This window comes from Bufo bufo, chromosome 10, assembly GCF_905171765.1.
Source record: "Bufo bufo chromosome 10, aBufBuf1.1, whole genome shotgun sequence".
NCBI classification, from domain to species: Eukaryota; Metazoa; Chordata; class Amphibia; order Anura; family Bufonidae; genus Bufo; species Bufo bufo.
In genome coordinates, this window is record NC_053398.1 from 131,743,734 (window position 1) to 131,761,218 (window position 17,485).

General features: G+C 45.6%; 1 protein-coding gene across 1 annotated transcript in view; it reads left to right on the forward strand.

The window, feature by feature from the left end:
• The window catches only part of LOC120980084 (neural-cadherin-like), a 78,302-nt gene extending 67,834 nt beyond the window's left edge, over positions 1-10,468 (forward strand). Inside the window, exons 22-30 of the mRNA XM_040408955.1 lie at positions 3,451-3,578; positions 3,948-4,062; positions 4,352-4,502; positions 4,610-4,776; positions 6,208-6,502; positions 6,589-6,675; positions 8,952-9,106; positions 10,049-10,180; positions 10,268-10,468. Of these exons, the coding sequence (XP_040264889.1) occupies positions 3,451-3,578; positions 3,948-4,062; positions 4,352-4,502; positions 4,610-4,776; positions 6,208-6,502; positions 6,589-6,675; positions 8,952-9,106; positions 10,049-10,180; positions 10,268-10,468 (1,431 nt within the window). The remainder of the gene's footprint in view (positions 1-3,450; positions 3,579-3,947; positions 4,063-4,351; positions 4,503-4,609; positions 4,777-6,207; positions 6,503-6,588; positions 6,676-8,951; positions 9,107-10,048; positions 10,181-10,267) is intronic.
• The last annotated feature ends 7,017 nt before the right edge of the window (positions 10,469-17,485 follow it).

Consider the following 17,485-nt stretch of genomic DNA (forward strand, 5'->3'; position numbering starts at 1 on the left):
GGAGATCATGTCAAACTAATCTTATAGATTTTTTTGATTGGGTGACTAAAATAATAGATGGCGGAGGTGCAGTAGACATCGCTTATCTAGACTTTAGTAAGGCTTTTGATACTTTCCCACATAGAAGGCTTATCAATAAATTGCAGTTTTTGGGCTTGGACTCCCATATTGTTGAATGGATTAGGCAGTGGCTGAGGGACAGGCAACAGAGGGTTGTAGTCGATGGAGTATATTCAGACCAAGGTCTTGTTACCAGTGGGGGACCTCAGGGATCTGTTCTGGGACCCATATTGTTTAATATGTTTATCAGCGAAATTGCAGAAGGCCTCGATGGTAAGGTGGGTCTTTTTGCTAGTGACACAAAGATTTTTAACAGGGTTGATGTTCCTGGAGGGATACACCAAATGGAAAAGGATTTAGGGAAACTAGAGGAATGGTCAAAAATCTGGCAACTAAAATTTAATGTTGATAAGTGCAAGATAATGCACCTGGGGCGTAAAAGCCCAAGGGCAGAATATAGAATATTTGACACAGTCCTGACCTCAGTATCTGAGGAAAGGGATTTAGGGGTCATTATTTCAGAAGACTTAAAGGTAGGCAGACAATGTCATAGAGCAGCAGGAAATGCTAGCAGAATGCTTGGGTGTATAGGGAGAGGCATTACCAGTAGAAAGAGGGAGGCGCTCATGCCGCTCTACAGAGCACTAGTGAGACCTCATTTGGAGTATTGTGCTCAGTACTGGAGACCATATCTTCAGAAGGATATTGATACTCTAGAGAGAGTTCAGAGAAGAGCTACTAAACTAGTACATGGATTGCAGGATAAAACTTACCAGGAAAGATTAAAGGACCTTAACATGTATAGCTTGGAAGAAAGACGAGACAGAGGGGAGATGAGAGAAACTTTTAAATACACAAAGGGAATCAACTCGGTAAAAGAGGAGAGAATATTTAAAAGAAGAAAAACTGCTACAAGAGGACATAGTTTTACATTAGAGGGGCAAAGGTATAAAAGTAATATCAGGAAGTATTACTTTACTGAGAGAGTAGTGGATGCATGGAATAGCCTTCCTGCAGAAGTGGTAGCTGCAAATACAGTGAAGGAGTTTAAGCATGCATGGGATAGGCATACGGCTATCCTTCATATAAGATAGGGCCAGGGGCTACACATAGTATTCAGATATATTGGGCAGACTAGATGGGCCAAATGGTTCTTATCTGCCGACACAATCTATGTTTCTATGTTTCTACTGTACCGCCAATGGCGGCTAAGGCTCACTGAGCTCTATATTTGATGTTTTGAAATCCATAGAGCTCTGTTCACATGACAGAAGACATAAAGGGGTCCTTGCATTGAAAAGTACTGCTGACTAGCCTTTCCTATATTGAGGGTCACTGCAACAAAGAAATATAGTGCGGTATGGGGGAGGGGGGCTTACTATTTAAAGACATGTTAGGACGATGACTGTTGGTAGCATGCACAGAAAAGAGAAGGCTCCAGAGCAAAATTCAAAATGTGCCCCCCATTTTAGTAGACCAAATCCTCACCCCCTTGTTTGTCTATAATACAATTCCTCTACAGGTTCGTCCCAGCCAATAGTAAGGAAGGTAGGACCCACCTGGGCCCCAAGTGCACCTTAGCAGCCACATGGTCACCCTCTGTGCTATGTATACCCTTAATGTTGGTCTGTGAGGAACAGCTCATCCGAAAGGTGCATGGAAATGTAAAGATTTATTTAATATAGAAGAACATGGATCTGTGTTCTCACCATAGAAGTCAACAGAATCAGTGGCACCAAACTTCTAATTCCATGGTGATGACCTGCAGATACCACTGGAGGGAGCAAAAACACATTTACAGCTTCCACTGAGTTCAATGAAAGCTGTATATATTCCTATGCACTGAGCTCCCTCTAGTGGTGGCTGAAGGGAAGCAGAGGGTATAATGCTGTTATATGGAGAAGATTTCTGTATTTACCCCACTTGTCTAGTATAACTACATTGAGAAACCTGGTGATCGGACTGACTGCCACATTGATAAAGCACTTGATCTGATTTTCTCTGACACAGAAGCTGAGGAACATGGGAGAAAGCATGATTTTTTTTATTTTATGAAAAGATCTCTCTGCAAATAAAAAATAAATAAAAATTTGTCAGAAATCCCACTCTGGGCCCATACAAAGTTTTGATATTTTGTGTAGTAACCTAAACGATGCCCCCTGTGACCTCTGTGGGGAGAATATGGAGGCGAGAAGCCCGGTTCTGTTCAGGATTCCATTGACTAATAGCTTAGATTTGGATTTTGATGCAGAATTTTCTCTTCTTGTGTATTGTGAAGCTATAGCTCAGGGCGTCCCCAGCCTGAAGATTGGACAGGTCGATGATTACCTCCATTTACAACTTCCTGGCCAAGTGAATGTAACCGATGGAAAGTGGCATCGGGTCGACGTGAGAATGAAGAAGAAGGTCGGGATCTGCTTCATTATACTGAATATTGTGCATTATGTTCATGACTTCTTATATTGGATTGATGTTTTACGTTCCAGCCTTACTTGGCCTTTTGTACGGTGTTGTGTAGGGCAGTGGTCTCCGACCGGTAGCCCTCCAGCTATTGTAACACTACAACTCTCAGCATGCTCTGACAGCCTTATGGTTTGCAACAACTGGAGACCGCTGGTGTAGAGTACTTTAACTATAAGGTACTAAAGACCTACTGGGTTCAGATGTCTTAAAGGGGTTTGCTGAGTGTTTGATGCTGATGGCCTAACCTCAGGATAGGACACCACTATGTGATAGGTGGGACTCCGACATCTGGCACCCCCGCTGATCAGCTGTTTAAAGAGGCTGCGGTGCTCCGGTGAGTACTGTGGTCTCCTTGCACAGCGCCGTACATTGTATAGTGGCTGCGCTTGGTATTGCAGCTGAGGCCCGTTTACTTGAATGGGACTGAGCTGCGTTCAGGTCATGTGATCGATAAATGTGACGTCACTGGCCTAAGAAGAGGCTGCAGCGCTCACTGGACGGCCTCGGCCTCTTCAAACAACCGATCAGCAGGGGTGTCGGGTGTCGGACCCCCACTGATTAGATACTGATGACCGATCCTGAGGATAGGTCATCAGTATAAAACATTCCGACAACCCCTTTAAAGAGGAACACCAGATAATCTGCTTTCCTTGCTGGTGGTCTAGTTGCTTGTAGTTTAAGATTTTCTGTCCTTGATGTAATGGAAATCGGCTCCATGTATCGCTGGGCTTGTATGATGTATATAGTAGTGGAACAGTCAGAATGTGCTTGTACATAGCAGGCATTCTAAACGAGCATAGCAGCAGTGTAAAGCATGAAGAAGTAAAATAGCCTGGGAGGCAGCATGGGCATTCTGATTACGGTAGATTGTGGAATTCACATTAAATACATTGTTTCATTTTAGTTTGGTTCCATTATTTCTTGCAGGAAGTAACATTCACCCTGGACCGCTGCAGTGCTGCCATTATCGTTGAGAAGGAGGGAATCGGCAAGAGGCTATTATCAGAGGATCGGACGGGATGTGAAGTCGGAGGAGTGATGACCAAGGAGTGGAGGTGATGCATGCATTGTGTGGTCTATGCCCTTGGCTGACACATGTCTGGTGCTAGCTGGGTTTAATGGGTTACACAAGACATGCTATTAAAGGACTGGGCGCCCATCAGACCCCATTCCACTTCTCTATGGGTGGAGTGAATCAGCGTAGATCTCGTGCGTTTACGGGGTGTTGATGGGTAGCAGCTGCACCCAGGCCCTAGTGCCTGAGAGAGCCCGAAGACCCCTCAGTCATATCAATGGCACCTGGTAGGCGACAGATATTTTGCATTAGAGTCCGGGAGCTCCAAGTTCCACAGATTACGGGGGCAACATCATTAATATCATCACAACATCAGATATGAATTATGCAACTTATTTTGTCTTTAAAGGGTGTGGAACCCCCATCATGTTCTCTGGTTGGGGGGGATTAGAGCATCGTCTCCTCCGGACTCCACGCAGATTCATTTCAAGGGATGTCTCCGCAATCTCACCGTTAACAAGGAGGTCAGTGACAACCTGCGATGTGAATGTACAGCATCAGGACACCACAATTGTCAGCTTCCTCCAGCACTGGGCTCACCTTGCATAATCAAATGTATAATGTGCCTCCCTATTGCTATATAGAACATATATATCGGGGTCAGAAAAATGTTAATTAATGGAGTCACAGATGTAGCAGAGCTGAAGCTTTGTTGCAGATCTATGTAACATGGAGACGTTCCACGTGACCCTGCTGGAAGCGGATGTCTTGACAGTCACACATCACATTAAATCTGGGATTCTCCTTATCTAGATGTATGATCTCGGGGCCCCTATAGAGTCTGTCGGCAGCTCCCCCGGCTGCGCGGCTTGTGATGCCATGAGCTCTGCCTCCTGTGAGACGAAATCTCCGTGCACTGCAGAATCTGGTGCCTCCAGCTCCAGTCAACAGGAATGTGAAAAAGGTATCGATGTCCAATGCTGATCAGTCCGACAGGTTGCAATAAGATTTCACCAAGGTAGCAACTCTGCCTTCTTAACTCTCACATCTCCTGGTTTCCTGTTCCCTCAGACGCTGCAGAATACTTCTTCCAGTCCGGAAGCTTCATCCAGTATAAATTCTCCCACGCGCTTCATACACAAAGGACGCATTTCCAGACCATGGTGAGAACGCGTCAGCCCAACAGCATTATCCTGAGCGTGTCCTCACAAGACCAAACCGAATACATCATCCTGCAGGTAAGAGGGGGTCGCCTGGAGCAGGTGGACAAAGAAATAGTGGAAAAAATGGGGGGTGATAGCCACTGCAACAGCGTCAAACCCTCTAAATTGGTAAAACGGCTAGCTGCTAGTGTTGATTGAGCACCAAAGTGCTCGGGTGCTCGAGTAGAACACTTTGCGATGCTCGGGTGCTCTACAGAGCACCCGAGTACAATGGAAGTCAATGGGAGAAACCGAGCATTAAACCAGGCACCCCCTGCTCTGAAGAAGGGAGGGTGCCGGGTCCCACTGAGGTCTATGCAGAAGATTGCTGTACGGTGAGGGAATCCCCCAATGTGAGTCCGCAGCTTAGGAGTCCCTGTTCGGACTCCATATCTGGAGTCAGTGCTTGGGGACACCCAGTGTATTTAAATCTAATTAAGCCTCTATTTCTGAAAAGTTTCTGCCGGGATTTGAACTCACAACCTTCTACATTAGAGGCAAGGACTTTAACCACTCAGCTATAACGCTGAATGATAAACTATGTCAGAAAAACCTCATAGTAGTTTGTCATGTAGTAAATATTCCTATACAGCAGAAGTATCATTTCATATTTCAGTGCAGGTTAACATGTAGCTGTATAGCGTAGTGGTTAAAGTTCTTGGCTCTAATGTAGAAGGTTGTGAGTTCAAATCCCAGCAGAAACGTTTCAGAAATAGAGGCTAAATGGGGATTGGTTCCAGATTTACCTAACAATTGACGTCATTACCAGTAATAAAAATGGGATATATATACTTGTGTGCATCCATTTGCTTGTTGTCAGTGAATGAAGACATTCTTGTTTACATTCGAAAAACAAAAAAAAAATTAACCAATCTTGGCATCATTTTTAGCACACAGGTGAGGGTTTATTACATTGTAAGAGCAGGAGATTTCTGTTGATGCTGGGATGATTTCACAGAGGATTGCTTGCATTTTACATTGTGTACTGTAACAAACTCTCGATTCTGGGCAGTTCCCAGTCACTGACAGCAAGCAGAAATCTAGAAGGGAATTAAAGGGTTTTCTTTTCTGAGACTTATATATTGATGATCCATCCTCAGGATAGGTCAACAATATCAAATTGATGGGGGCCCAACACCTGGCACCCCGACGATGAGCTTTTTGGGGTATGGAAACTGTACAGTGAACGGAGCGGGAAGCAGAGGGTTCTGTCCAATGTGTCGTAGCCGGTGCGGGGTACTACAGCTGAGCTCTCCTTCTGCTTCTGGCTCCATCCACTGTATAGTTCCCAGCACTGGTAGCTACCTGAAATGGGGGTGCGGGTTGTCGTACCCCCCTATATCGGGGATAAGTCCTCAATATCTAAGTGCTAGAAAACCCCTTTCAGACTAAACAATACGGCCATTGTGTATCTTGAGAGTAGACAGACGTCTTATTCAGGTTCCCACGATATCCTGTACTCCTCAGGTAACACATGGGATGCTTGCGGTGTCCTATAATATCGGTGATGGCGATTTTGTAGTTCGACTTCCCAATCACAGGGTCGATTCTGGGGAATGGCAGGAGATCGCTCTGGAGAGGATGCAGAATGAATTCTCTTTACGTGTGAACGGAGGGGGGGAGGACAGAGAGATCACAGCGGCACATGGGACCTACAAAGAGATTAAGGTGGATCCCAGCAGCATCGTTCTTGGAAGTGGCAACCTCCATGCCCTCAGCTTTCAAGGTAAACGGCCCAAGGGATTTATAAAGAGCACTATTGGTAACCAGCATTCCATAGAAAGTCACAGCTCCGTCAGGAGCATTGGCGGAGTCTCCCCTTAATGTATTTCTTCTCAATGTCAATAGGCTGCATAAAGGATGCAAAGCTGAATAACTACAAGCTGCCCATGGGAAACCAGTCCAGCACGTCAGTATCCATTATTAGGAAGCACGGTATAAACAAAGGCTGCCTTTCTGAAGTTTGTAAAAGTCAGCCGTGTGATCGGGGATTTGTCTGCACAGACCACTGGATGATTCACGAATGCAGGTAAAATTTTGTAGACGTCTGGAGCTAAAAAATTCCCCAATAAATAGGCCAAATGGCAGCCCGGTACTTAACAAACCATCATCCTGAAGACACACCTATACCACAACGCCCCGCTGTAGGCTGATACCTGTAGGCTGTCCGGGCATGCTGGGAGTTGTAGTTTTGCAACAGCTGGAGGGCCGCTGTTTGAGGATGCCTGACATAGATGCTACAGGTAGCCATTCCATTAAGATACTGTTTAGCTGGAGGAACCATATCTACTGTGAACAGGGACACAATTCAATGTGACAATATACTAACCTCCCCTCGACCCCCTTCTACTCCTGCGCAGCTGCCCCCCAGGATTCCTGTTAATGGAGAATACCACCGGCCAGTGGTGCCTGTACAGCGTCTGCATGCAGAGCCCTTGCAAGCATGGAACTTGTATCCCACAGACGCAGGCGGAGTACACCTGCCTGTGTCCCCATGGGTATGGGGGCAGTAAATGTGAGGTCCTGCTGCATGGTCTGGACCCTGGATTAGGACTCAGCACCTTCCTCATCATCTGCATATGTTCTACAGCACTGATAGGTAAGAAAACTAATCCAGCCTGATATATTCCTGACCCCTCCTCGCGGTATCTGGTATTACCTTCCAGGTTTCTTATTTGTCAGGATTCTTGATAAACCAGAGTATCCAATAGTCCAGCAACGGTCATATTATAGTTTAATGGCAGATGCAGTTACTCCCCATAAACCAAGGATGCACAACCTGCACCTCGGGGGGCACAGGTGTCCTGCAATGTTATTCTTTATGGCCCCCAAACATCCGGATGCAGTCGTACTTGTTTGCGCCTAGACAGTTCAGGAAGACACAGCTAGGCTTGAGCGAATCGACCTTAAAGAGGTTGTCGGGGCTTTTTCTATTGATGACCTATCCTCAGGATAGGTCATCAATATCAGACTGGCGTGGGTCCGACCCCCGCCGATCAGCTGTTTTCAGTGCGCACGCACCGTCTCTCTTCTTGCTCGCTGCTGTATGTCTATGGGACTGCAGCAGCGGACAGGAAGAGAGAAAGAAGACGGCGCGTGCACACTGTGACCGCGCCATCTCCTCAAACAGCTGATAGGCGGGATGTGCCAGGTGTCGGACCCCCGCCGATCTGATATTGATGACTTATCCTGAGGATAGGTCATCAATAGAAAAATCATGGACAACCCCTTTAAGTCGATTTATTCAAATACTTACATTTTAATGCTGTATCCGTACAGCATTAAAAGGTATTGGCTCCGTGGAACCAAAGTTCCTCTCCCCCTAATTCCTACCGTATGCATATCTGCGTATTGAAAAAACAATTAAAAATAGCAATCCGAAGTGGGCTTTGGTACCAAGGTACCAGCCAATACCAAAGCCCAGTTCGGATTGCTAATTTAAATGGTTTTTCAATACGCAGATATGGATACGGTAGGAATTAGGGGGAGAGGAACTTTGGCTCCACGGAGCCAATACATTTTAACGCTGTACGGATACAGCATTAAATCGTGAGTATTTGAACGAAACGACTTTGGATCTATGGATTTGAACGAAACGACTAATAGACCGATGCAGAGAATGCAGCCCCATCACTGGAGGTCAGCTCTGTTCTGCTCTTCCATCACTTCAGGATAGAGGACACAAGTGAGCGCCCACTAGTGGCTGCTCATGTGTAACACCCATTTCAGAAAGAAGAGGAAGGATGAAGAGCAGGGCATACCATGAGAGCAAGGACGGGTAGTAATGGCACGCTCTGGCTGGCATTAATAAGAGGGCACCGTGTGGTTGGTGGGTCTGTATTTTAAGCAACTTAAAGGAGCAATTCAAGAAAAACTGGCACTGTGTTATGCCTAGTGCTGGCTTGAGTGCACTGGTATTCACCCATTGGTGCTCTGTGATCCCCACTGCCATGTAGTGCCCCTCCTGCCCTGAGCTAATGGCGGGCATAAGAAGCTTGCCTCCGCTGCAGGTTACTGACTACATACAGTTTATATTAGTGGATTCTATTCTTGGTGTAAAATGAGCAGAATATAAAATAATGCACAGTGCCAATCACAATGTAACAGAAAAGTATGCCCGCCAGTCACAATGTAACATGCCCGCCAGCCACAATGTAACAACTGCAGGGATGCGTGAAGTCCTGTCTCACCAGGGCTCCTGTCTCTTGCAGCGCTGATTGCAGGCGCCGTCCTCTTCTCTCACTGCAACAAGAAGAGGAGATTAAATGAAGGTGTCTATCATGTGTCTGCATACAAGGACGAGCCCGAAGACACCCGCCAAAATATCTTCCATTACAATGAAGAAGGAGGAGGGGAGGAGGACCAGGTGAGATTGGGGGTCGTCAGTCTATGTTCATACAAAGCTCCAACTGCAGAACGAGGGGGTCTCCTAACTGGTAGCTGTGATTTGGTTTGTGTTTCCCCCACAGACTTTTACCTTTCCAGGGGTCTGTGAGCAGAGGGGGCAGAATAGTAGAATTGATGCTAAGCTTTTGCATACACCCAAAAAAATTATAGAAATGAATCAATTAAGTAAATCTCCCCAAAATACCGCTACTGAAAAATACAACTCGTTCTGCAAAAAACAAGCTCTGATACAGTCACAGTGACCGAAAAAAGTCATGGTTTTTGGGACGGGTCGATTGAAAAAAAAAAAACAATTAAGGGGTTATGCCCAAAATCTATTTTGTTGGGGAGTTAAAGGGGTTGTCCACTCTGGACCATCTCTTTTTGGGTTCCTTAATGATGATCACAGAGTATCTCCTGGTAGGGACTCCAACCAATCAGCTGTAATTTGTAGGGGATACCCAAGTGTTCATTTTCCCTGCAGCGTCCCCACAGGAGAATTGCAGAATTACACATTGAAATCGGTGAGCTGTCTATGCAATGTATGGCTATTCCAGGACGTTCTTTGTAATCGCCTTCCTCTCTAGATGAGGACCCTGAATTGGTGATGCTCAACCTGCGGCCCTCCAGCGGTTGCAAAACTACAACTCCCAGCATGCCCGGACAGCCTACAGCAGGGCACGGTGGAGGGTTGTAGTTTTACAACAGCTGGAGAGCCGCAGGTTGAGCGTCCCTGATATAGGGAGTGCTTTTAAATGAAGAAATCCATCATATGAATTAGTGGGTCTGCATTTTTTTTTTATTTTTGCACCAAAACCGGTTTTCAGAGCAGAAGGGTTAACAAAAGTTGCAGTCTTTCGCATTCAGAGTAAAAGTATGTGAGTTGCCAATCAGATTTAATTCTAATAACTGTTTACGGCAGGATGCATTCAGCATGACAGATCTCCAGCTGTCCCTTCGGAGCAGCCCGGCGCAGTCTCTCTGCAGGAGGATGAGGGAGCAGCATATAAATGGCCCCTTAAGCTGCGACTACGACATGTCTGACAGCCAGAAGGTAACGTCACATGTGCCAGCGCCAAAGAGACTGAGCTGTTCTTTTACCGGTGGAGATTTTGAGCAATATTTCTACGACGTCTGTCAGGACGCTGCTTACATGCGCGCGTCATGCGACAGCTTAAAGGTATACGACACCGAGGGGACAGGGTCTCTTGCCGGAAGCCTCAGCACGCTGGCCTCGTCTGGACTCGACTCTGACTTGGAGTATGAAGATGTGAGAACATGGGGGCCAAAATTCAGCTATCTGTGTAAACTGTACTCGTACACGGAGGACGATGATCCATAGTGATGCCTATGGAAAGACATCGTGTCGCCTCCATGAATTGCCGGATCTGCACTGAACAGACATCACTGCTGGGTCTTGCTATTGATGTTGTCACCCACGCTGGCAGCAATGCTCAGTCACCCACAGAGCTTACACTCGTCAGTGCAATGTATACCGCCACCACACAAATCACTGTGAAGTTCTCTAGGACTTTTGTAATGTATGACACCCGTCCCCCATCCCCTTCTTCTTCTCCCATGGACCCTTTTCTAGTGATGAATTTTATGCACCCCTCTGTGACGTCCCTGTTAGATGTGGTCCGGAGAGGAGACAAGGCTCGGGGGTTATCCTGTGACTTTTGTCATGGATTTGGGGGTTTTGTGAGGAGGGCAGAGTAAAAGCAATATACTAATGCACCGCCTCACCTCGGGGAAATGACATAGAAGACAAGACGGCACAACTCTTACCGCCTGCAAATCAGTTCTCCATAGTGATACTGACATCTTACTGCATGGGGTTTACAGGGCAGCCCCCCCCTTCTGTAATGTGAAAATCCCTTTATCCTTCTACTGATCAAGTACCAAACCATTAAAGGGACACTCCAGGATGAGAGGAGGCAGCGGGGCTCCCGACCCCTTCTTCTCCAACAAATACAGTTTGGGGCTTTGGTCTTGAAAATATGCAGAAATAGAAAAATCAGGTTTCCTGTCTTCACCTCCCTCGAATTATTACCAAGAACTTTTTTTTTTTGTATGTAAATGTGCCTTACTTTGTGCATGCTTGACCCACTACCAACCACCTCTTGACTTTTTTGCATTGAACTTTTTTTGGATATATGTAAAATGCAATTTTATAAATTTCCTATTGTGGCATCGATTGCTTCTGGACACGGATATGAATGGGGATGTTGAGAAAAAAAATAAAAAAATAATAAAAAATAAATAAATGGAGATCAGCGTCATCTACTTCCATGTTGTCTTTTATATACCTGGTTGTGTGCTGCACTGCAGGAGTAGCTGGGCAGTTAGATCGCCTTGATCCAGAGGATCCTTTGAAAATGGATCCTATAGTACTGTAAAAGTCTATTAGTCCAAAATAAGATGGTGTGGAAATCTTGTAATGTGACTAAAATAGTCCCTTATTCCAGATGAGCAGATATTCCAGTGGTGAAGCGCTGCCTATCAATATCCATGCTGAGACCCGAGGAGGAGTCTAAGGAATATAAAAAACATACAAAAAATAGAAAAAATCTCTCTCTCTCTTGGTTCTATATTGTTTCATTTTACCAATTAAAATGAAGAAATGCCAGAGCTCAGCCGTGTCCTCCCCACCTTCCTGGCTGTAAGATAACTGGCTGCAGCAGGAGCCTCCGCCCTCTGGAGTTGTACAAAGAATGTTAAAGGGGGTTTTCGATATATTAACTAATGCCCTATCCTCTGGATAGGCCATCAGTATCTGATCTGTGGGGGTCTGACACCCGGGACCCCCACCGGTCATCTGTTTGAGAAGGCACCGGCACTGGCGGTAGCACCGCAGCCTTCTCTCAGCTCACAAAGCAGAGCACCATATCTTGCATAGTGGCAGTGCTTGGTTTCACAGCCCAGCTGCATTCACTTCAATGGGGCTGAGCTGTGCCTAGGCCATGTGACGGATGAACATGACGTCACATGTCCTAGGCTAAGCTGCGATAAGACCGCGGCACTACTGCAAGCCTTCTCAAACAGCTGATCGGCGGGGTTCTCAGGTGTCGGACCCCAGCGATCAAATACGGATGGGTTATCTGTTAAAAAACGCAAAAAACAAAACAAAAACTTAAGCCTATCCCTTTTTCTCAAGCGAGGGTTACTACAGTATATTCAATTTTCTTTGTCTCACAGTTCTACTGTTTTTTTTTTGTTTACTTCTACATAAAAATATGTAGCAACTAGGAAAGAAAATACAGCCATTTATCTGGATTATCTATAGATTTCAGCCAAATTTATGAAGTGGAGCACAAAAATACCGCCACTCCCTGTAGCAGTGTGTCGGGAGGGTGTTGTGTACTGATATATGGCACTTGCTTTGTTGGAGGGGGTGTCGTTGGCCTTTAATATAATGCAGCAGTTTGTCTCCTACTACAAGGTATTTGATAACAAATATTAAAATAGTTTATGACTAAGTCCTTTAATCCCGGCGGCAGCAGGAAGCTGGCGTATAATGCCGTTCTGCTCCAGTGGCTAGGATGGCCTGTTCTGCTTCCCGGCTAAAGCCTTCATAAATCCAGGTATTCTCATTACTTCCAGGCTGTGATTTAACAGTCATTACTTCCAGCTCCTGAGCAATAGGAAGGATGCAGATGACACCGGAGAACAGGGCAACAGCGCTGACAACCACAGACAAAGGTGACAACCATCTTCTTCACTGTCTCATACATCAGTATGGATACTGGATAATCAGCATTTGTAAATTATCAGACTAGAAAGCCTTCCTTCTCCTGCAAGTTCTTCACAGGGCAGTATTATACTCCAGAGCTGAACTCCTGCATCCCAGCATTAAAGGATAACTGTCGTATTATTATTATTTTTTTGGAGTATTGGATTGTGGTGATTAATATCACCTTGGTGGCCCAATTTCAACTTTTCACTGTATATTCAATTACCCCTTAATTCCACATTTTTGTCCCCTGTACTGCCTACTTTTACCTGTGCTTAAAATAGGGTTGCTAGGCATGGTCTGAGCAGTGCAGGCAGCGTGCAAGGTCACATTACTGACAGCCAGGGACTGTAGGTAAATGATTAAAGCCAGGTCCTCCCCAGCAGCTGATAACAGTGCCTGGGCTGTGTGCACTTCTCCCTGTCCCTGCGCTTGGCAGACGCTCCCTCACTCAGCAGAGCTGGAGAATGCAGAGTTGAAGCAGCGCAGACCAGGGAAGGGAGATCGGCCGTCTGCTCAGTGTATAAATGAAAGCAACATGTGGTAAGAGGACCCCTTTGTGCTGCAGGAGATTAACCCTTTAGGGGGGGGGGCTCTGGTTACTGACACTTTTGGGGGGCTATTGTTACTGGCTAGTGAGGGCAGGTGGGATTAGCCTCAGGGTGAGGGCAGTAGCGGCCATCTTAACTGAATAGTGAAATTGCAGTTTTATGCAGACTGCTTGCTAAGGGCTGAATCTTATTAAATATGGGGTAAGTCAGTCTAATAGTAACTGATTCTGGAATATCATGTTATTAGCAACTACATATATGAAAAATGAAATTAGGGTCTAAATGTGACAGTTATCCTTTAACTACTTCTTCATTACCCACACAGAACTAACTTCATGATCTGACTTTTGTACAATCATCTAACATCGAAACCACATACCGTAGCTATACATTATAGGAACTGTTAGTTGTCACGTTGGTGGCCCGTGCCCACCATTGCCCCGCTACTTCAAGCAGGTACGAAGGTCGCTCCACTCACCCTCCCTGTGTCTCATGCAAGTCCAGGGCTCTGGCAGCAAGCTACTCCACGAGGTAGCGGCCTGGTGGATCCCCTGCAGCAAAGTCCAGATCCCTGTACAGGGGTTAAAGGGTCAATACCAGGGGACTGCCAGGACAACATCCTAAGGTTTAGCCCAAAGTCAAACTGGTTGGTAAACACAGTGGTTCCACACCCGCTGATTGTAATATTAGTCAAGAAACTTGGTGTCAAATATGCCCCCATTAACAATTAGCAGAATGCTGAGTATAGATCTGGAGTGTAATACAGGATGTAACTCAGGATCAGTACAGGATATGTAATGTATGTACACAGTGACTGCACCAGCAGAATTGTGAGTGCAGCTCTGGAGTATAATACAGGATGTAAGTCAGGATCAGTACAGGATAAGTAATGTATGTACACAGTGACTGCACCAGCAGAATTGTGAGTGCAGCTCTGGAGTATAATACAGGATGTAAGTCAGGATCAGTACAGGATAAGTAATGTATGTACACCGTGACTACACCAGCAGAATTGTGAGTGCAGCTCTGGAGTATAATACAGGATGTAAGTCAGGATCAGTACAGGATAAGTAATGTAATGTATGTACACAGTGACTCCACCAGCAGAATAGTGAGTGCAGCTCTGGAGTATAATACAGAATGCAACACAGGATCAGTACAGGATAAGTAATGTATGTACAGAGTGACTCCACCAGCAGAATAGTGAGTGCAGCTCTGGAGTATAATACAGGAGGTAACTTAGGATCAAGACAGGATAAATGTTTACAGAGAGACTTACTTTCATGTGGATTTATTTTACATATAAAATGGTTTTCAAAGGTGAACCTGAATACCAGACACAATCTATGGATAAGAATGGTGCTCATATAACACCAGTAATCTTTGTAAAATATGTTCTGAATCTTTGTCTTTTTATTTTCCACCATTTATGTTCTTTGCTTGTTTCAGTGAATGAAAACGTTAGTTTTTTATATCTAAAAACCTCATGCACACGACCGTCCCGTTTTTTGCGGTCCGCAAAACACAGAAGCCGCCCATGTGCCTTCCGCAATTTGTGGAACGGAACAGGCGGCCCATTGTAGAAATGCCTATTCTTGTCCGCAAAACGGACAAGAAGAGGACATGTTATATTTTTTTTGCGGGGCCACGGAACGGAGCAACGGATGCGGACAGCACACGGAGTGCTGACTGCATCTTTTGCGGCCCCGTTGAAGTGAATGGGTCCACACCCGAGCCGCAAAAATTGCGGACCATAACAACGGCCGTGTGCATGAGGCCAAAGACTGAAAACCTGTCCAGGTCTGGATTTAAACTAGAATGTTCCCAAACAATGACAGAAAGCGAAGATTGTGAACATTCTGAGGAACAGGACTGAGAAGGCGCAGGACTCTTCATTATACAATGATTAAGCTTCATATAAACAGGACTGGCCCTTTAACTGGTTTCTGTTGAATCAATGAGCTGAATATTTTATCTCATTCTGTATCAATGGAAATGAAACAGCCAGAAAGTACAGAGCAGACATGAAAGTACAGACAATGAGGTCACCACAGATAACAAAGTATAGACCATACAAGAATATTACTGATGATGACGAACACTATACGGATGGTTGTCTGTATGATCTATATACAGTAACGCGGCACTTGTTTCCAAATGTCCATGATAATTGGGAATTTCCTAAGACTGAGCAGAGAAAACAGAGTGCTCATTGGGGGGGACACAGAAGACTGTGGGTATAGCTGCTGCCACTAGGAGGTGTAACCTCCAGCATAGCTTCCCTCACCAAGGGGCAGCACAATGAAGGAGGTGACTCAGCTGAATCTGGGGCAGGAGACATCGGAAGGTGAGTATTCTTCTGCCAGGCAATCACATTACCCTTAGGCCTCATGCACACGAACGTATTTTGTTTCCGTGTCCGGTCCTGTTTTTTTTTGCGAATAGGATGCGGACCCATTCATTTCAATGGGTCCGCAAAAAATGCTGTGTGCTATCCGCATCCGTATGTCCGTTTCGTAACCCCGCAAAAAAAAATAGAACATGTCCTATTCTTGTCCGTTTTAGGCATTGTTACAATGGATCTGCAAAAAAAAAAAACAACGGATGGCACACGTTTTTTTTTTAGGAGGAGTAATTGTACTCTCGCTAGATTTTTTAGGTAGCTAGCTGGCTATGTTCTGTCGTGCACCACACTGCCCCCTTCGCTTGCACCGTTTCTGACAAGCTTAGTCCATCCGTACATTAGGCAGCCAGTACCCAGGCTGGGACGTTTCTCCCTCGTCTTGGCAGATAAATGGCACTTTTCTTGGTTAATCTCTGCCATGTACCGGTCAGTTACATTGCCTTCCTACATGATCTTTACGGGTACAAGACCCCATTCGTACTCTCTTCATGGAGGACTAATGGTCTAGTTCTACGGTTGGTAGATGCTGTCTTGGTCAAGCATATACTGTTTCGCCTTTTCATTGGAGGGAGGCATTCCCTCCTTCAATGGGCAAAGTCTTATTTCGGTACCCCTAGATGCGGCCCCCCTGGGTATTCTCAGTCTCGGAGGTTACACAAGGCAGTGGTATGACTTGTCATTAGATGCAATCCATGTGTGGCTGCTCCTCTCTCTATCATGGCTGGATAATCTATCTGCTGTGTCTGAACACGCTCCCTTTTTATATGTGAGGTAATACGTGTAGCACTAGCCGTGGTCTCTGTCTGCACTGCTTACATATTGCAGGCAGCCACACGCCACCATTATAAGGGTGAGGTCTGGGCACACATCAGATATCATATTTGGCTTGCTACTCCTTTATTGCATGCACCCCCGCCTCCCTCCCAGAGGTGAGATCATGGTACTGTAGCTGGTCCATTTGCATTACACAACTTCTGACAAGTGATGCAGTCTTTGGGGGATCACTACACGGTGCGGTTACCTGCACTATTGTAGCCACTGTACCCACCATGTCTATGGCTAGCAGGGGATGGTGTTCTACTGGTCTGGTTCGGAAAGCTAAGCGGACTTGAGTCCTGTCCTGGATACAGGTCACCGGCATGCAAGCCACTGCTGCTCCCAGGCTTTTTTCTCTTATGCAGTACTCATGGGGTTGGAGAGCATATTTATTTTGCAAGACAATATACAGTGTCTTGAAAAAGTAGTCATACCCCTTGCACTTTTCCACATTACACCCACAAACTAAGGCTACTTTCACATTAGCGTTTAATTTCGCTATTGAGATCCGTCATAGGATCTCAATAGCGGAAGAAAATGCTTCCGTTTTGTCCCCATTCATTGTCAATGGGGACAAAACTGAACTGAACGAAATGGAATGCACTCCATTCCTTTTGGTTGGCGTCCCCATCACGGACAGAAAAGCGCTGCAAGACGGATCCGTCATGGCTATGTTAAAGATAATACAACTGGATCCATTCATGACGGATGCATGCGGTTGTATTATTTTAATGGAAGCGTTTTTGCAGATTCATGACAGATCCGCAAAAAACGCTAATGTGAAAGTAGCCTTAAATGTATTTTACTGGGATTTTATGTGGTAGACCAACACAAAGTAGCAAGTATGTGTGAAGT